Genomic DNA, 21,230 nt, shown 5'->3' with positions numbered 1-21,230 from the left:
CCGAGCTGAGCCACGGCACATTTTATACTGGGTTTCCACTTGTCCCACCCAGGGATGTAGTCAGTGCCAGGGCTGGAGTCCTAAGGAGAGCCTGCAGGATCAGGAGAACGATTGCCCTCTAAGGGCAGTATCCTGTTCTCACAGTGGCTAACCAAAATACGGCAGTGGGAAGGATGTAGTACGACTCTTGCAACACATTGGCAACTAATATACACACAATCATTACCAAAATAATTACACATTCTTTATCAATCTTCTGAGAAAAATACAAAACCTTGTGCAAAGCCACAGAAACTTGCAAACTGCCCAGTCTAAGATGAACTTACAATGTCTGATTTCAATAGATTTTTTAAATGCTTAACTCACGTCTTTTGTTATATTTATCTTTTTAGGTAAGTATATGAAGAAATAATAATAATAATAATAATAATAATAATAATAATAATAATAATAATAATAATAATTTATTATTTATACCCTGCCCATCTGACTGGGTCTCCCCAGCCACCCTGGGTGGCTTCCAACAAAGTATTAAAATACAGTGGTCTGTTAAACATTAAAAGCTTCCCTAAATAGGGCTGCCTTCAGATGTCTTCTAAAAGTCTGGTCGTTGTTCTTCTCTTTGACATCTGGTGGGAGGGCGTTTCATAGGGCAGGCACCACTACCGAGAAGGCCCTCTGCCTGGTTCCCTGTAACTTGGCTTCTCAAAGTGATACCAACAAAAGGTAAGTCCGGTGTTGTTCACAATACCGAGAGATGCTAGTGAAGTTGTAAAGGTGAAGGTAAAGGGACCCCTGACCATTAGGTCCAGTCATGACTGACTCTGGGGTTGCGGCGCTCATCTCGCTTTACTGGCCGAGGGAGCCGGTGTACAGCTTCCGGGTCATGTGGCCAGCATGACTAAGCCGCTTCTGGCGAACCAGAGCAGCGCACGGAAACACCGTTTACCTTCCCGCCAGAGCGGTACCTATTTATCTTCTTGCACTTTGACGTGCTTTCGAACTGCTAGGTTGGCAGGAGTAGGGACTGAGCAACGGGAGCTCACCCCGTCACGGGGATTCGAACCGCTGACAAGTTGTAGATGGATGTTAATGAAGTTGTAGACGGGGTGCCGGCATTTTGCACCTGTTTCGCCCTGGCAGTCCAGGTAATCAAGAGGCCGCTGTTCGCCCCCGATGGGGCCCTTTTACTGGGGCTTGCAGGTAGCACACTCCCAAGGTGGTTTTCCGGGCTTCTTCAGTGGTCTAATCTCAAAGCCTTGATACGTATATTGATATTCAATTTCATAGAGAATACAATTTCTTGGCTTAAGGGACTGATTTGCTTAGCAGCGGGAAGGATAGCAAGTAGGTTCTGAGTCCAAACTGCACAAACATCTTTGTCACAGACACACATTCACTGCTTTAGTCATCTTTATCACCTGAGCTTCACCTCTGCTGTTTGGACGTGAGAGAGAGAGAGAGAGAGAGAGAGAGAGAGAGAGAGAGAGAGAAACTCACTTGCTCCCGTCACCTCAACTAACCCCTAGTGCATTCTTGCTGGAGTTATGACTGTGGGTATGGATCAAAGTTAGGGTTGTTGGTTTTTTTGATACGGATCAAAGTTTGCTAAGGAGGGAGCCTGATCCTGGCTCCTTGACTGGGACTCTCTCCAGCTGGCAGCCACTCTGGAGAAGAAAATAGCACTGGTGCCAAGAGCAATTACAACTGGAGCAGAAACCAGCTCTGAAAGGGTTATGTGAGCAGCAGCTCTGCTGAGGAGACACCCAGATCCTGTTTCTCATTCCCAAATGCGGATCTAATTTCAGGTGGTGGCATCATGACCCAAACTGCTTCTAAATGCATGGACTGCAATTGTAACAGAAGTGGCGAACAGGGTAAGGGGTTAGCTTTAATTCATTAGCATTGCTGAGCTGGATAGACCAAACTGTCCATTTAGCAGGGCTTCAAAAAATGCTGCTGGAAAGCTGGCGAGAAGGATGTGGGAAGTGGACAATGCAGAATTAGATAAATTAACTGGAAGGATTTGAAATCTGTGGGATCAGAGATTCTTAGAAGACTGGAGTAAATATTTGAACTATTTGAAAAGCAATTGTAATAATCAGATTACGCTAGTAGGACTGCAAGAAGTTCTGTAAGGAGGACTATTTGAAATATTGCAAGAAAGACTATGATGAGAATTATTAGTTAAGGATAATTAAAAGTAATAGAGAAATTAAGAAATGCAGAACAAGTGATAAAGAACGGAAAATCTTCAGATGTTGACGTAAGTCAAAAATATTGTATAAGATAAGAAGTTATGTTAAATGATTGTTGGAAATGATATGTTTAAAAAACCCCAATAAAAATGTATAATAAAAATGAGAGAAGGAGGTGGAAAGAGGAGCCAATTGCCGCTGCCCTTGTTCCCAACTCAGACTTGGAGGGTATGCAAGACTTGCCACACTTCCCTCCCAAGCAAAGCTGCAAATTGAACACCAAAGTTACTATAGTGGTACCTCAGAAGTCAGATGGAATCCGTTCCGGAAGTCCATTCAACTCCCAAAATGTCTGGAAACCAAGGCGTGGCTTTTGATTGGCTGCAGGAAGCTCCTGCAGCCAATCAGAAGCCGTGGAGGATGTTCAGAATTCAAATAACGTTTGCAAACTGGAACATTCACTTCCGGGTTTGTGGCATTTGGGAGCCAAAACATTCGACTCACAAGGCGGTCAAGATCCAAGGTACGACTGTAGTCTTTGAAATGGGCCTTAAAAACACTCTCTTCTTAAGGTTTTTTAATGGTGCTTTAAGAGTTTGCATCATCTCAGTGCTAGGTCATAACAACTCTCCAGACCCTTAAACTACAGCTCCCAGAATTCTTTGGGGGAAGTCATGCCTGTTTAAACTACTATCATATTGTTTTAAATGCATGGTGGACCAAGTTTCTGCATTTACTAATGTTTTTACTGGTGTTGAAGTTTGGGGACGGCTAACATGCAATTCTCCAGGTAGAGTCCAGCTATTTCATCAAGCCCCAGCTTGCAAGACCAATGGCCAAGTAACTTTCAGATTTGTTGGCTGAGTTACAGAACAAGCTTCTTCAGAAACAAGTCAGGTATGTGGCGATGGTTATCAAAGTTGCATTTGTTAACCTATTCTTCTGCTTCCTGCTTTAAATTTTTTTTAATTAGGGGAGGGGAAATTATACATTGTATCTTAAACTCTCTTTACCTCTGCAAGCTGTTTTGAGGTTTTCAACCACAGCCAGGAAGATGGGACTATAAATATATATAAATAAAAGTACTGTGTGGTCTTTCTTAGGTGCTGATTTCATGCCAAAGTTTCCTCAAACTAGGAAACACCAAGGACTATAATGATAATTCTCATATAGCTCCAGTATTTATTTCAGGGGAATTTCCCGCTGTAATTTCATGAAGGGTAAAGTCTACATCCATTGCCTGGAGGTCAGGATACGCAAACTTGTTCCCTGCATCCCACAGGAACAAAATCAGGGTATGAGATGTCCACCCCATTTCAGCTACCATAAGATGATATGCTCCTCCAATTAGAGAATGAAGGGGCTCCTCTTTCACACTGAAATGTTGGGGGAATTTTTCCTCTGTAGCAACCACTGAGAGCATTTATGGCTCTCTAGACTCAAAGGGGACGCGGGTGGCGCTGTGGGTAAAAGCATCAGCGCCTAGGGCTTGCCGATCGAAAGGTCGGCGGTTCGAATCCCGCTGCTCGGTCCCAGCACCTGCCAACCTAGCAGTTCGAAAGCACCCCCGGGTGCAAGTAGATAAATAGGGACCGCTTACTGGCGGGAAGGTAAACGCTGTTTCCGTGTGCTGCGCTGGCTCGCCAGATGCAGCTTTGTCTGGCCACATGACCCGGAAGTGTCTCCGGACAGCGCTGGCCCCCGGCCTCTTGAGTGAGATGGGCGCACAAGTGCCCAGAAGAGGGAACACTCCACAAGGAAAGGAGTCAGAAAAAGGACGAGAGGCTGCCAGCTCTGCTGGCAAGGGGTGACGTAGCTGGGCTCCTGAGCCTCACAGAAAGAATGTAGTTGGTCAAGGGAGCCGTGGACTCAAGAAAGTCCAAAACCTCTGGGCTAAGGGAAACCCAGCCAGATTGGGGGGGGGGTATAAAAAGTAAGTTATTATTATAATTATTGGCATTTTCTCAAGTCTTTAAAAGTTGTTACACACACTTGTCTTGGCTGCTCACCTCCATGCAACATGTAAGGTGAGAAACTCTGTCGCAACAGTAAAATTAAGATCTGCCTTGCTTTGACTGGTTCCTGCCACCGCTCATTTTTCTCTGACCGATCATGGATTTAGCCCCAACCCCAAGAAACCAGTAACTGAAAGGAGGTGGTTCATGGGAATTGAAGAGTATGCTTTCTGCATACAGCACACCCACTGCCAAGCACCTCCATCTCACCTGCCCCCAACCCATACCACCACTCTCCTAAAACCCCAGTCTGTCACTTCCCAGCAATAGAATCAGCCGTTCTGGAAGATTCCTAAAATGTTATTAATCCAGAGTTCAGAATTCAAAGGTCCCAAATATAAAATAAACGTTCATAAATGTACACGGCAAACACATAAGTAAGTACAGGGGTTCAATCCTGTCAGCTTCTTTAGGAGACAACAAGAGTCTGCAAAGCAGGATACAAATAATAGAAAAAGTATTAAACTGTACATTTCAAAGAATATATATATATCTATCACCCTAGTGTTGCATGGCATTCACATTTTCTAACCACTAGGCCACACGGACTCTCCTAGAACCTTGGCCCTGAGGCCGGGAATTCCAGGTTCCCAACTGCCGTTGCCTAGCAACGGAGCTTGGGACCGTTTGAGGTTCCTCAGTTCCTCAGCATCCTGAGGTGGGCAGAGGTGTGCCAACCTGTTGCGACAGAGTTTCTCACGTTGCACGGAGGTGAGGAGCCAGGACAAGTTTAAAGACTTGAGTATAGCGTCACGAAGAGTCGGACACGACTAGACAGCAACAACAAATGGAGGTAAGTCTAGGTTGCCATGGCCAGGGGACCTAACCCTGGAACCTACTTGTAGGAACTTTATTATGGTCACAGACCAGGATAAAAAAAAAAGAAAGAGCATATAAATAAAGTAGCAGTTAGGATTTATTTATTTTTAACCGATAACTGTTAGAGCAAATGAGGACAAAGAAACAGGCATAGGATAAAACTGTTTAATGGTCACTTTAAAATGTGAAGGTTCATTGTTGCTGGCTGGCTTTACAGGGACTGCCGTCTGTCCCTCCTTCCGGCTCATTGTAAAGCCAGCAAGAGCCGCGGCTGCTGAGCTGAGGCGGGGAGGAGGGAGGGAAGGGGATTCCGTGGGTCCCTCCCTCCTCCGTGGCTCGCTTTGAAGCAGCAAAGTGGGAGGGAAGCCGCTTACACCCGTGTAAGCAGCTCCTCTCCCACTTTCCTGCTTCAAAGCAGCCACGGAGGAGGGAAGGAGGGGACCCATGGATCCTCTTCGCTGCTCGAGGCTGCAGCGGATTCCCTCCTCCCGGGCTTAATAATGTATATATGTCAAGGGCTTTGAGATGCATATAAAATCAGGCTCAGCATTATTAACTGGACTTAGATAAGCCATGGTTCCCCTTCCTTCCCTCCTCTGAGGCTCGCTTTAAAGCAGCAAAGTGGACAGGAGCCACCCGCTTTGCTGCTTTAAATAGTTTAGTACAACATTTTATTCAGAATATTTTTTTTCCATGTTTTCCTCCTCTAAAAACTCTCTGTCTTCTGTCTCCTCTGCCCAGGAGGACTCTCCTGTGTGAGTGTCTGAATAGTTTAGTACAACATTTTATTCAGAATATTTTTTTTCATGTTTTCCTCCTCTAAAAACTCTCTGTCTGAGGGCCCTGCTCTTGCCGCTTACCACCTACCTGGCCCAGGCCTGAAGCCTCACAGGGACTGCTGCGCTCTGCTGCCCAGGAGGACTCTGCTCTTGCCGCTTACCATCTACCTGGCCCGGAGCGGGGCCTGAAGCCTCATAAGGACTGCTGCGCTCTGCTGCCCAGGAGGACTCTCCTGTGTGAGTGAGGGCCCTGCTCTTGCCGCTTACCACCTACCTGGCCCAGGCCTGAAGCCTCACAGGGACTGCTGCACTCTGCTGCCCAGGAGGACTCTGCTCTTGCCGCTTACCATCTACCTGGCCCGGGGCGGGGCCTGAAGCCTCATAAGGACTGCTGCGCTCTGCTGCCCAGGAGGACTCTCCTGTGTGAGTGAGGGCCCTGCTCTTGCCGCTTACCATCTACCTGGCCCGGGGCGGGGCCTGAAGGACTGCGTCGCTCTGCTGCCCAGGAGGACTCTCCTGTGTGAGTGAGGGCCCTGCTCTTGCCGCTTACCACCTACCTGGCCCAGGCCTGAAGCCTCACAGGGACTGCTGCGCTCTGCTGCCCAGGAGGACTCTGCTCTTGCCGCTTACCACCTACCTGGCCCAGGCCTGAAGCCTCACAGGGACTGCTGCGCTCTGCTGCCCAGGAGGACTCTCCTGTGTGAGTGTCTGAGGACTCTGCTCTTGCCGCTTACCATCTACCTGGCCCGGGGCGGGGCCTGAAGCCTCATAAGGACTGCTGCGCTCTGCTGCCCAGGAGGACTCTCCTGTGTGAGTGAGGGCCCTGCTCTTGCCGCTTACCATCTACCTGGCCCGGGGCGGGGCCTGAAGCCTCATAAGGACTGCTGCGCTCTGCTGCCCAGGAGGACTCTCCTGTGTGAGTGAGGGCCCTGCTCTTGCCGCTTACCACCTACCTGGCCCAGGCCTGAAGCCTCACAGGGACTGCTGCGCTCTGCTGCCCAGGAGGACTCTGCTCTTGCCGCTTACCATCTACCTGGTCCGGGGCGGGGCCTGAAGCCTCATAAGGACTGCTGCGCTCTGCTGCCCAGCAGGACTCTCCTGTGTGAGTGTCTGAGGGCCCTGCTCTTGCCGCTTACCACCTACCTGGCCCAGGCCTGAAGCCTCACAGGGACTGCTGCACTCTGCTGCCCAGGAGGACTCTGCTCTTGCCGCTTACCATCTACCTGGCCCGGGGCGGGGCCTGAAGCCTCATAAGGACTGCTGCGCTCTGCTGCCCAGGAGGACTCTCCTGTGTGAGTGTCTGAGGGCCCTGCTCTTGCCGCTTACCACCTACCTGGCCCAGGCCTGAAGCCTCACAGGGACTGCTGCGCTCTGCTGCCCAGGAGGACTCTCCTGTGTGAGTGTCTGAGGGCCCTGCTCTTGCCGCTTACCACCTACCTGGCCCAGGCCTGAAGCATCACAGGGACTGCTGCGCTCTGCTGCCCAGGAGGACTCTCCTGTGTGAGTGTCTGAGGGCCCTGCTCTTGCCGCTTACCACCTACCTGGCCCAGGCCTGAAGCATCACAGGGACTGCTGCGCTCTGCTGCCCAGGAGGACTCTCCTGTGTGAGTGAGGGCCCTGCTCTTGCCGCTTACCACCTACCTGGCCCAGGCCTGAAGCCTCACAGGGACTGCTGCGCTCTGCTGCCCAGGAGGACTCTCCTGTGTGAGTGTCTGAGGGCCCTGCTCTTGCCGCTTACCATCTACCTGGTCCGGGGCGGGGCCTGAAGCCTCATAAGGACTGCTGCGCTCTGCTGCCCAGGAAGACTCTCCTGTGTGAGTGAGGGCCCTGCTCTTGCCGCTTACCACCTACCTGGCCCAGGCCTGAAGCCTCACAGGGACTGCTGCACTCTGCTGCCCAGGAGGACTCTGCTCTTGCCGCTTACCATCTACCTGGTCCGGGGCGGGGCCTGAAGCCTCATAAGGACTGCTGCGCTCTGCTGCCCAGGAGGACTCTCCTGTGTGAGTGAGGACTCTGCTCTTGCCGCTTACCATCTACCTGGTCCGGGGCGGGGCCTGAAGCCTCATAAGGACTGCTGCACTCTGCTGCCCAGGAGGACTCTCCTGTGTGAGTGAGGGCCCTGCTCTTGCCACTTACTATCTACCTGGCCCGGGGCGGGGCCTGAAGCCTCATAAGGACTGCCGAGCTCTGCTGCCCAGGAGGACTCTCCTGTGTGAGTGTCTGGGGGCCCTGCTCCTTCCTGCCACTTACCACCTGGCCCAGGGCAGGGCCTGACGGGCCTCACTAGGACAGTTGCTGTTACTGCTGGAGGGGTGCAGAGTGCTTTTAAAATGTTTTAAAAATTTTCTTTTGAATTTTTTGTATGTGGGGTGGGGTGGGATGGATGTTTATTGGGCCTGGGAATTTGTTAGATTTTATCTTTTTGTAATTTTTATTAAAAGACTGATAACAACACTACGCGACAGTCTCCCAATGTGTAAATTGTTCTCTAGTTTGATTGGGGGTCTTGACACCTGGGGCTCCAGCTATTCACACCCACCTAGTGTTGTTATCAGTCTTTTCATTACCTGGGAATGTGCATCTGTGAAACATCCCAGGAAAGGGGTGAGCCCTTTGATCCAGGTTCTGGGAACTGAATGAGCTCAGCTGTCACAAGTTAAAATTATTAGCCCATAAGCTGGTCATTGGTGAATTTGAATGTAATCAAGAATTGTGATTGGGTCTGGGTTCTGGTTCCACGTGAGATTTGTGAATAAAGATCCTAAGAATGGCTGAGAAAGCGCGCTCTGCAACCTGCCATTCGCCCGGCTGTTAGCGGACCACCGTCCTGTGTCTCTTTGTAAGGGAGATTCCTGCTGACTACTGAAAGACGTTGAAACTATCCTATCTCTGTCTTTGTTCTTAGAAGTGAGTATCTTAGTTAGCTATATTAAACAATCTCTTTATTTTATCTGCCTGCAAGATACAAAAGATGTGCCTGCTTTTTAAGCATGTTAACTTTGTGGTTTTTTAAATAAATTTTTAAAATAGAATCTTTTGTCTTATGTGCCAATCTGAGGGAAAATCGAAGTCCAACGCCTGACTACTTGGTTACTCTATACCTGATGAATTTCTGCCTGCAAGTTTGTGGAAGCAGCTTGCAGAGTGGGGCAACCGGTAACAAAGGAGCATAGTCTTCTCCCTTGGACTGTGCCTCCGGGTGCCCTGAGACGGAGTGGTGGCAGCATTACCATTTCTGTGGCGTTTTGTTTTGTCAAAAAGTAAATGGCTGCTGGCCTCCGTTCCAGAAACCTGACCCACATGGAGGGTAAGGGCAGGTGAGGGAGGGGCGAGTGGCAGAGAGATATTTCTAGATTTGTCTGGTGTCAGCGTGCTTGTGTTGTTCACTTGTGTTCCTTTGGTGGTGAGAGAGGTTGGGGTTGGCCTAGGTTGTGATTGTGATTGTTTGTTTGTGATTGGCTGTGGTGATCTTTGTTTTCGTGTGTGAGTGAGGTGGGTGGGTGTTTTGGATCAGGTTAGCCATATTGATTTGTATGCTGTTGGTTGATTATTGTCATTGCTCTGTTGGGCTGTGTATGTGATAAAGGGGAGCCATACCGGGGTGAAGGTGTCTTCTTCTGTTTGTCCCCGTGTCAGTTTGTTTATTAGTTAATTTTTCCAGTAGGGCTGTTTCCCATACTATTTGGTACCATTGGTCCATGCTTACTCCTGACAGGTCTCTCCAGTGTCTGGTCATGGTGTTTCTGGCTGCTGAAAGTAGGTGGGTTATGAGTTCTTTGTGGTGTAAATGGGCATTGTTGTCTTGGAAGATGTTTAGTAGGGCCAATTCTGGGGTCATGTCTTTGCTCAGGTGCACCACAGGTTGCCAACTTCTCTCATTGTCCCCTTGGAACAAAGCTTCTCCTAATCCTATTTGACTGGCATTGGTTTGCATTTCAAAAGGAGGTTGCTGGTCAGGGGCTAGAATCACCCACAAACTTACAAGGGCTTGTGTTAACAACTCAGCGGCTTGCTTGAATTGGTGTAAGAGCCATTCCAGTACACACTGGATTTCTGCTCCCAGGGATTTGATGTTTCCCAAGCCCAATCTAAATCCGAAATCACTCACTTCTCCTTGAGCAAACTGACATTTATACATTTTAATGGTCAGGTTTGCATCTTGCAATTGGGCCAAAGCTCTCTGCACATGCTTAAGGTGTTCTGGCCATGACTTAGAAAAAATTAACTCAACTTCTTCCAATCCCTCCCATCTCCCTCTGAGCATGGACAAAGGATTTTCTAGGAGCTTGCCAAAAGCTGGCTGGTCTGACACAAACTCTGGGCTCCTTGAGTAAATCTCAACCAAAATTCCTAACAGATTTTGAACACAGAGGTGGGGTAGGATGGAATCCCAATCAAACCTAAAAACACTTTTACTCATAACATAACCACACTGTTTCCTAGGACTAAAGTTCTGTAAAAGACCCACCAAATCCCATTTCTTCTCCACACAAACATTTGCATTACAAAACCTTTTTTGAAAAACAATAAACATATCGACTGGGTCTTTAAAGTCCTTGAGCTGTGGATAGAAAAACTCTTTTTCAGGCACAAAAGGGGTAAACTCTATTGTGCAAAGAGACTTTTCCGCAGTTTCTAAATGACCTAGGAGAGAGTGACCAAATCTCCGCTTTACTTCAAACCCGGCCAAATCTCCCACCATGGCAGAGGACTCAAAACTCTCCACAGCGGCTTGGCTGGGCTGAGCTGGCCCCCCTTTCTCTTCTTGCCTCTCAGCTTTTGGCTGACAGGACACGCTTGCATCTTTCACAGTCTGCGTCGCTAGGGGGGTCGCTGCAAGCTGCTGGAAAGGAACTGTAGATTTCAAAACCCCTTCCCCTAAAGTAAGGTTTGCACAAACTTGGGGTTCAGGGACTGGAACAAAGGGATCCCCCATAAAATCCTGGGAGGGAACTGAATCAATAGTTGCAGATTGGGGAATTAAATTTCCACCACTAGGATTACTCTTCCGAAAATCGGACTGGTTCAGCTGGGACAAAACTAAGTCATTTGATGGTCACAATATCAGAGTATATGCTTCGAAAGGAAGGCACAACAATTCGATGAAGGTGAACACTGGGAGGTGTGCTAGATGCTGAGGTGGGCCAGTTAACACCAGGGGTGGCAGTACATATTAAGCCAACCCTCTTCCCAACCGATTTCTCAGGAACAGCAGTCACAGCAGTTCCAGTGGTTTTGGGAGTTATAGCATCAGGCGCCCAACCTTCACCCCTCCCATCCGGGATAAGGCTTCCCTCAGCCCTCAAACCTTGAGGTGTTGTTCCCCAGTTTCCCATCCCCTGTACCTGGGTGGGTAAGACCTTGATGGAAAAAAGTTCACCGCAAGTTGTTGTTGGTAAACCTTAAATCCCAAATCGTTCCCCACCAGGACAGGACTTTTGCACACTTCAGGATCATGTACTATAGTTAGGTGGTTTCCATAGTACCCCTTATACGATACTGGAACAATGGCAGTAGGTTGAAAAATCTCATTCACACCATAGGGGCTAATCTTTAAGGGTTTAGCCTGCATCTGTATGGGCAAAACCAAATCTCTGGGCACACTGGTAATGTCAGACCCAGTGTCTCGGAAAGAGTTCACAGCAATTCCGTTGATCTCAATGGGGGCTGTAAACTTTGAATTAGCCCACTTCACATCAGGCACACTTGGAGCAGCACCAGTACTCACAGGTCCCACAATAACTGCACTTGAAGTGGCTACAGCTGGTTTGGAAGCTATAGCGTCAGGAGCTGCCCCACCCTTCCCCTCCGGGACCGGGCTTTCCCTAGTTCCTGATTTTTGCTGTTCCGCTTCCCAATCTTCCTCTGGTTGCTGGATCATGCGCACCGCAGGAGTCGAAGTCAAAACTGGAGGCTTCTTTTCACTTAATTGGGGGCAAACTGCTTTTATATGCCCCGGTTTCTTACAATAAAAGCACAGTCTGGAACTCGGAGACAATTTAGCATGTTCCCCACCTGCTGTAGGGGAGTCTTTTGCAGGAGTAGGGGGACCCCTGCTTTGATCTTTAACGGGAGGGCCGGACCTCCCGCCAGAAGCTGAGGCTGCCAGTCTGTACCCACCGGCCGGTCCCCTGTTTACCAGATGAGAATGATTTAGTCTAAAAGATTCTGCGAATTCTGTGGCCTCCTCTAAAGATCGTGGTCAGCAACCAAACTCGCAATTTCTGGAGACAGGTGGCGCATAAGTTGCTCTATTAGGGGTCTGGGTAAAAGGCGGATCTACATGGATCCTCATGGATCCTCCACTTTTTAAAAAAATAACTCCAACAAATGCAGTGTCAAATCACACCTAGAAGGCATGCCTACAAACTGGACTATAAAAAACATGGATCCAACACCACAAAAACATGGATCTGAGGCACGGATCCTCATGAATTCATATGATTTTTGCACTAGATCAGCCAAACTCACCGTCAAATTACATATCATGTCCAGGGGCATAGCCTGCACCACAAAAATCACGGATCCACAGCTTCCTGGCCATACCGTGGACTAAAAACGTGGTTTTGAAGCATGGATCTTCATGGATCCTCACACTTTTTGCATTGGGCCAACCCAAACTCACTGTCAAATCACATATCATAGCCAGGGGCACAGCCAACACCACAAAAACTCGGATCCACGCCTGCCTGGCCATACCGTGGCCCAAAAACGTGGTTCCAAACCATGGATCCTCATGATTTTTGCAAAAGACCAGCCCAAAGTCACTATCAGATCAAACATCATGACCAGGGGCACAGCATCTACCACAAAAATCACTGATCCACGGCTTCCTGGCCATATTGTGGCCCAAAAACGTGGTTTCGAAGCACGGATCCTCATGGATCCTCACGCTTTTTGCATTAGGCCACACCTAAATCACTGTCAAATCACACATCATGGCCAGGGGCACAGCATCCACCACAAAAAACTGAGATCTACGGCTTCCTGGCCACTCCATGGCCCAAAAACGTGGTTTTGAATCACAGATCCTCATGGATCCTCACTCTTTTTGCATTGGGCCAACCAAAACTCACTGTCAAATCACATATCATAGCCAGGTTCACAGCCTGCACCACAAAAAACTCGGATCCACACCTGCCTGGCCATACTGTGGCCCAAAAACGTGGTACCGAAGCATGGATCCTCATGGATCCTCATGATTTTTGCACTGGATCAGCCCAAAGTCACCATCAGATCAAACATCTTGGGCATGGGCACAGCATCCACCACAAAAATTACGGATCCATGGCTTCCTGGCCACTCCATGGCCCAAAAACGTGGTTCTGAACCACGGATCCTCATGGATCTTCACGCTTTTTACATTGGGCCACCCCAAACTCACTGTCAAATCACACATCATGGCCAGGGGCACAGCCTGCAACACAAAAAATTGAGATCCACGGCTTCCTGGCCATACCGTGGCCCAAAAACGTGGTTTCGAAGCACGGATCCTCACGCTTTTTGCATTGGGCCAACCCAAACTCACTGTCAAATCACACATCATATCCAGGGGCACAGCCTGCACCACAAAACTCAGATCCACGGCTTCCTGGCAACACCATGGACCAAAAACGTGGTTTTGAAGGTCGGATCCTCACGGATCCTAACGCTTTTTTCATTGGGCCAACCAAAACTCAACGGCAAATCACATATCATACCCAGGGGCACAGACTACACAACAAAAAACTTGGATCCACGGTTATCTGGCAACGCCATGGCCCAAGAACATGGTTTCAAAGCACGGATCCTCATGGATTCTCATTATTTTTGCACTAGATCAGCCCAAAGTCACCATCAGATCAAACATCATGGCCATGAGCACAGCATCCACCACAAAAATCACGGATCCACGGCTTCCTGGCCATACCGTGGACCAAAAACGTGGTTTTGAAGTATGGATCCTCATGGATCCTCACACTTTTTGCATTGGGCCAGCCCAAACTCACTGTCAAATCACACATCGTGTCCAGGGATACAACTTGCACCACAAAAAACTAGGATCCACAGCTTTCTGGTCATAACACGGCCCAAAAACGTGGTTTTGAAGCACGGATCCTCCTGGATCCTCACACTTTTCGCATTGGGCCATCCCAAACACACCGTTAAATCACACATCATGTCCAGGGGCACAGCCTGCACCACAAAAATCATGGATCCATGGCTTCCTGGCCACTCCGTGGCCCAAAAACGTGGTTTCGAAGCACGGATCCTCATGGATCCTCACACATTTTGCATTGGGCCAACCCAAATTCACTGTCAAATCACATATCATGTCGAGGGGCACAGCCTGCACCACAAAAAACTAGGATCCATGGCTTCCTGGTCATACCACAGCTCAAAAACGTGGTTTCGAAGCACGGATCCTCATGGATCCTCATGCTTTTTGCATTGGGCCAACCCAAACTCGCTGTCAAATCACATATCATGTCCAGCGGCACAGCCTGCAACACAAAAATCACGGATCCACGGCTTCCTGGCGACACCGTAGCCCAAAAACGTGGTTTTGAAGCACGGATCCTCATGCTTTTTGCACTAGATCAGCCCAAACTCACCGTCAAATCACACATCATGCCCAGGGGCATAGCTTGCACCGCAAAAAACTCGGATCCATGGGTTCCTGGTCATACCATGGCCAAAAAACGTGCTTTTGAAGCACGGATCCGGTACTATACCAGCTGCACTGGCTCCCGGTGGAGTACAGGATCAGGTTTAAGGTGCTGATTTTAACCTTTAAAGCCCTATATGGCCTAGGACCCTCGTGCCTACGGGACCGCCTCTCCTGGTATGTCCCACAGAGAAATTTACGGTCTGCAAATAAAAACATCCTGAAGATCCCAGGCCACAGAGAGGTTAGGCTGGCCTCAACTAGAGCCAGGGCTTTCTCGGCTGCGGCTCCAATCTGGTGGACCGCTCTGTCACAAGAGACTAGGGCCCTGCAGGACCTGACATCTTTCCGCAGGGCCTGCAAGACAGAGCTGTTCCACCAGGCCTTTGGTCAGGGCGCAGCCTGACCCCCTCCTCTGGCAATCTGCACAGAATTTTGCTTAATGGTTGCCATCAATTTGATTTTAATTAATTTTATAATGAATGTTTTTAGAATGTTGGATTATTCTGTTTGTTGTTAGCTGCCCTGAGCCCAGCTTTGGCTGGGGAGGGCGGGATATAAATAAAAATTTGTTATTATTATTATTATTATTATTATTAAGTTCTTCAAAGCCACACACACCTTCGGCTGAAAGCCAAAGTTCAAAGTTCTGGGCCATTTTCGCAGAATACACAGCAATGCTGTCTGAGGGACAAGACTTATCCCCTTTTCAGAAAGCCCTCCGATAGTTCTCAGGATGAAGTCCATGCCTTTGCATGACTAATTTTTTTAAGCGCTCATAGTCATGGATTTGGGATGAGGGGAGATGGCCCATCAATTCGGCTAGGTCTCCACAAATTAGGGAGCGCAAAATTGGCATGTACATTTTCAGGGACACCCCCATATCTCGGCAGGTTACTTCAAAAAGAGTCAGAGAACTCAGAACATCAGTGGGGGGCTGATATTTCGGAAATGCCCCCCAGTTAAGGTTGCTCAAAGTTAGCCCCGGAGGAGACTGTCTGCCATTTTCTCCTGGTGGCTCCTCGTGATTGTAGTCATACCTTGGAACAGGATGTCGAGACGCTCATCCCTCCGGACGCAGGTGTTCCTCCGCTGCGTATACACGCGAGGGTCTAGGGAGAAATTCCTCCTCCTTCTCCGCCGCGTACCATTGCACCGCTCCACAAGTTTCCCAAGCTCTTACTGGCGAGTAGACCCGTCCTGGGGTGGGGGAACGCCGTCTCACCGTTCTGCGAATGTCGCACGATGGACACTCTCGACGGTGGTCTCCCACAGACACTTCTTGCAGCTGCTGCGGCAGATCTTGATACTCATAAGCCATCCGGCTGACTCTCTGCCCCATAAGAATGGTTTTGCACCCACTCAACCGCATCGCCCTCTGAAAACTCCATCTCTTTAGGCTCTGCATAAACAAGATAGTTCCCTCTAGGACGTGTGGAGGCCATCCCAGCTTCCACTTCCTCACAAGGTGACAAGGGGTGGTTAACTGGCGCGCCCCTCTCTCTCTCCAAGTTGCAGGACTCTTGCCCACCCTTCCAAACAGTTCTTAATTCGCTGGCGTCCACCAACTCTCTCTCCGACTCGGGATCTCCCGAAAACCAGGAGGCGGATTCCACTCTGGGACTTGGAGGTTGGGAGGGGGGGTTGTCTCCGAAGGAAGGGAACTGCCTTCTCCACCCGGACCCCATTCGTCCACAGTTCGCAAAGTGTATTCCTGGGGAGCCCCGGCTTCCATAATTCCTGACTATCTCTATCCCCCCCCAAAAATAAAACGCCTTAGTACACAAAAGATTCGTGCCAATTTAAAATCAAAGTGCCTTTCTGCAGGGAAGTTCCATCCCACCGCTGCCACCATGTAGTAAAGGGGCTCCTTTACTACTACTAATAATAAAATTTATTCATACCCCGCCCTCCCCAGCCAAGACTGGCCTCAGGGTGGCTAACAACCAATAATAAAAAAATGTTGATTAAAATACAATTTAAAAGATTAAGATACAACATTAAAACATTAGGATGCAGCCTCTTCACAGGAGGGAAAAGGAAATAGAAAGAGGGGGAGGGAATCAAACTGATTCTAAGCCAAAGGTCAGGTGGAACAACTCTTTTTTACACGCCCTGCGGAAAGAAATCAGATCCTGCAGGGCCCTGGTCTCATGAGACAGAGCGTTCCACCAGGCCGGAGCCAGTGTTGAGAAGGCCCTGGCTCTGGTTGAGCTAATCTAACTTCCTTAGGCCCCGGGACCTCTAGGGTGTTGCTATATATGGACCTTAAGGTCCTCTGTGGGGCATACCAGGAGAGGCGGTCCCATAGGTACGAGGGTCCTAGGCTGTGAAGGGCTTTAAAGGTCAAAACCAGCACCTTAAATCTGACCCTGTACTCCACCGGGAAAAGCACTGGGTGAATATGCTCCCATGGCAGAGACCCCGTGAGGAGCCTCGCTGCAGCATTCTGCACCCGCTGGAGTTTCTGGGACAGCTTCAAGGGCAGCCCCGCGTAGAGCGAATTACAGTAGTCAAGCCTGGAGGTGACTATCGCATGGATCACTGTGGCCAGGTTGGGGCGGGTAAGGTAAGCGAAGGTGGAAAAATGTCGCCTTGGCTGTTGTAACCTGCGTCTCCATGGAAAGGGAGGTGTCAAGGATTACACCCAAACTCTTAACCGAAGGCTTCAATGAATAGAAGGATGAATAAGGTCTCTAAGGAAATGCAGGCCAGAGATTTTCAGTTTGTTTCCCAACCTACCTCGTCTGTGATTTCCTGATGAGCACAAAAACATGAATGGGTCTGATCCATTCTTCACATTCTGATGTTCCTGTTTCTCTTTTCTCATGGACAGGGAATTGATTTTGATGAAGATCAAATATCGGAAATCAGCCTGGAAGATGGGGAGGATCTTCCTCCAAGGTAATCCTGTGCTAATCCCCTCCCCCATAATCAATTGCTTTAAAAAAAAAACCCGGTCCATTTCTATGGTGGTGGTGCTTGGGGTCTTTGAAGGATGGGGGGCAATAAACCCTTTTGACAAAAGTGCTACTCCTGTCTCCCCTCAGCATCCCAACCACAGCTTCTCTGGATGCGGCTGATCTTCCTCCTGAAAGCGGCAGCAGGGACCAGCTGAACAACAGACTTAAGGATTTCGTCGCAAGAATAAAGAGTGGGATGATCCGAAGGAAGGCGCTCCGAGATCTTTGCGCCTTCCTGCAGAAGATCCAGGAACATGTGAGTTGCGTGGCGAGTTCCCGCCTCCCCCACGGAAATAAAGACACAGGACACCAGTATTTTAGGTTAATGGGCAAAATTAGGCCACAACTTTATTGATTACAGGAATTGAGTGGTATTGGCTTAGGCATTGGTCCTATCGACTAACCGGCTTCAGCCTGATTGCTAGAAGACCGGCAAGGGTTAACCACCAGTAGGGGGAGTCCTGCTGATGTACATCAACTAGGAGCTCCCCCAGGGTCACCGCTCGGGGTGTGCCTTAGGCCCACACCTCCATAGGCTTCGGACAGGGCAACGCCCCACGGAATCCTTTACCGGACTACCCTTCGATATGGGGGAAGGTGATGGCGCTTCCTCCCCCCACTCATCTGCATAACAATACCCTTACCAATGCCTCACTGCCAATGCCGAGGAAGTTGTGACAATTTGCTATGAGGTAGGCAAAAAGCCAAAAGGCTGGTGCCAATTTGCCAAGTGGGAAAAATTCCTACCAGGCCCCTTGACGGCGACCAACCGAAGTCCATAGCAATGTCAAAGAGCCAAACCTAAAGGGTGGGAAAACCGGAGCAGCTGGGGCACTGGGAGAAAAAGGGAAATCCTCAGCCGCGCCGGCCCTAAATAGCGCTGGCCACACCTCCCGGGCCAGCCGATTGGCTGGCAAGGGAGATGACGCGCCCGAGGATTCCCTGCTCTCATGGGGGCTGCAAGCCAGCCCCGAGTACGTGGGGGGAGGGCATGAAGCCCGCAACCCCACCTCCTCTCCAGCTCAGAAGTGGCTTTACTGAAGGGAAGCATTGCAACCATGCAGGGCTGTCAAGGCCTTCAGGCTGCTGCTTCTAGGCCCACCCTGCAAGGTGCCCAAGGGACGATCAGGCATCCCAGCACATACTCAATTTGGAGAACAGAGCTGGGCCATAGTGAGTAAAGTGGCTGAGAAAAGAAGAAAAAAAGCAAAGATTAGGAAAAGAGGGTTTAGGTTTAGGATGCTAAATGTTTTGGAATGTTTGGAATAAAAATGTTATAGGAAAAATGGTGATCAGTCCCTTCTCTGGGTTTCTTCTCAGCCATCGGCAGTGATTCATGCATGCTCCTATGGCCAACTGGTGGCGATTTCCTGCCTTTGTGCATTGGATCCGGACCCGGAGAGCAGGCAGCGGGCAGCAGAGGCCCTCTGCCATCTTCTGCCCATCCTGCGGTGCAACGAAGGTAAGACTGGAAGAATGCATCCCAGCATGGGGTGGGGTGAGCAAGACCCAAACTAACGCTTTGGCTTTCCTTTGCAGAGACACTGGCAGGAACGTTAAGGAACCAAATGCTCATCATCGGAGCTGAGGAGGTCCTCGAATCCACCGGAGGACCGGTTCCTGGGCTGTTCGTGAATAACTGTTACTCTCTTGCCACGGTAAGTCGCTGTCTCTCAAGCCACATGTTCTGGGTTCTGCAGAGGCAGCACCTGGGTTTTCTGCTCCCCAGCCCTGCCCTGTGGGCATCTCTGACCTTCCTCTCTCGCTTCAGGTCTTTGGCGCCTTTCTCCCTGCGGAGCAGCTCTTGGAGGCCATGTGCTTCCTGGCCAGAGACCTGGTTCTTGAGAGCAGCTTCGACCCCTTGGACATCTCCCACCTGCTGCAAAATTTCATCAAGCAGTTTGGCGGCACAAAAGTGAAGGTAAGGCATCTGGAAAGGTAGGAGAGAAGAAGATTCTCCGCTTTGGTGTAGGGGAGGCAAGCTCATGCCATTGGGTGGCCAGGACACATGTTAGTTGAGAGGGGCCTGGCAACGTCAGGACAAGAAGCTCAGCCAAGGGTCCTGAGAAACATGGGTTCAGGGATGGGGAACCCTCCTCCTTCTGGGAGCAGACTGCCAAGCTTCTTCTGTTGGCCCACAATGGAGAGGGGAACTGGCGCCCTGGAGCTGCCTGGGTCCAATACTCCCCAGGACCCTGAGTGGTACCTTGGAAGGAAGAGGCTGTGGTGGCACAGGTCAAGGGTCCCTCTTTCAATGAGGGATGGAGACAGCCCCGCTTCCTTGTACTCTCCAAGCAACCCTCTCCTTTTCTCTGACAGGTGGAGGTGCTGCTGGAGGCCTTCTATAGGATCAGCCAGGGGCCGACAGTGCAAGGCAGGAACATGGCCGTCTTCGCTTTCTCCATCTTGGCGCACCACCACCTGGACCAAGTGGTGCAATATCTCCTCCAGTTTCCCTTCGGGTAAGGAGCCCTCCAGGTTCTACTGGGCTAAGGGGGAGGTTGGCAAGCTGCAGGGCTTGCTCAGAAAGCCCTTGCTGCCGTTTCCTCTCTCTGGAGCATGGCAGCAAGCAGAAGACTTGAATCTGACCATTGCTCTTGTTTTTGCATTCACAGAGACTGCGAGAGAGTGTGGAAGGAGGTTTTACCATCGGCCGATCCAGAAAAGCTGATCCATCTCATGGCCAAGCAGATTTACCAAAGCCCCTTGGCGGAATCTGCCACCCAAGTGGTAAGGACCAACCACCTGCTTCCTGGCTTCCTTCTTCCCAGGGTAATATCGAGGGGTTCCTGTATTCTGCAGAAAAGCAGAGAAAGTGACTTGCACCCCTCTCTCTTCCAGCAACATCTCAGCAGCCTGTTGCACGCCATCCTCAGGATGGAGGACTACAAGGCAGCTGTGCGCCAGAACTTCCCACAGCTGCTGATCGCTCTCCTGGGGATGGTTGTAAACTTCCACTACTATCAGGAATTCCTCGGGTGAGTAGTGTGTTGCAAAGGGACCAATGGAGTCCTTTCCCCTTCAGCCTCGGGGGGGGGGGGGGTTCCAGTCCAGCTTGGTTTTCCAAGGGAGGCTCTCCTTCAGGCGGCTGCTGGGGAAGGAATGTGAGTGTGTGCCAATGACCCTCCTGGTAAAACTGGCCTTGCTTTGGTTCCAGAGGGGCTAAGGAAGTTCTGCACCTCCTTCTTGGCACCACTGGAGAGCAAGTGGAGGCGGCCATCATCAACCAACTTTTCTGCCGGGAGACTTTCAGCCAGGGGTTGTCTGCCATGGTGAGGTAAGAGGAAGAACGCGGTGACCTTCCCCAGTGGCCTGGCAAATGGAGCTGAAGGCACAGGATCGGACTGTGCCCGTTTGCTTCCTGCGGTGTCTTTCCCTTCCTTACCAAGATCTCCTTCTCCATTTCAGAGCCGTCGGAAAGCGAAGCTGGTGGATCCCTCCCATGGTGGAAAGCATCATCGCTGCTCTCGAGGACCAGGATTTTGCCGGGATGCCACAAGTCGCGGCAGCTATCTACATCGAGGTGAGGGGGACTGACGCGGGAGGAAATGGGTGCAGCAAGGAGGCCCTGGCTTGGTTTCTGCCGAGTGTTGGGCTACTTTGAGCCTAAGGACTGTTGCCTGTTTTAGTGCTCCTCAGAGTAGACCCATTGGATTTGATGTACATGGCAAACTTTGGTCCATTCACTTCAGTGGGCTTGCTCTGTGCAGAATTGCAAATGGTGGGCAAAAGGAGAACCTGCCTCAGCCTCTTATCCCTGAAGGGTTTCTTTCTCTTTGGGCCTCTTTAGCTGCTCAGCTGCCGTCTGG

General features: G+C 50.0%; 1 protein-coding gene across 1 annotated transcript in view; it reads right to left on the bottom strand.

Annotated features, from left to right (window-relative positions):
* LOC144328291 (methylenetetrahydrofolate reductase (NADPH)-like) overlaps positions 1-15,779 on the bottom strand; it is a 36,844-nt gene extending 21,065 nt beyond the window's left edge. Inside the window, exon 1 of the mRNA XM_077930939.1 lies at positions 15,684-15,779. Coding sequence (XP_077787065.1) covers positions 15,684-15,779 — 96 coding nt within the window. The remainder of the gene's footprint in view (positions 1-15,683) is intronic.
* Between the last annotated feature and the right edge of the window lie 5,451 nt (positions 15,780-21,230).

The sequence above is a fragment of the Podarcis muralis genome, chromosome 7, assembly GCF_964188315.1.
Source record: "Podarcis muralis chromosome 7, rPodMur119.hap1.1, whole genome shotgun sequence".
Taxonomy (NCBI): Eukaryota; Metazoa; Chordata; class Lepidosauria; order Squamata; family Lacertidae; genus Podarcis; species Podarcis muralis.
The sequence above is the reverse complement of the archived record's forward strand: the minus strand, read 5'-3'. Positions and strand labels throughout refer to the sequence as shown.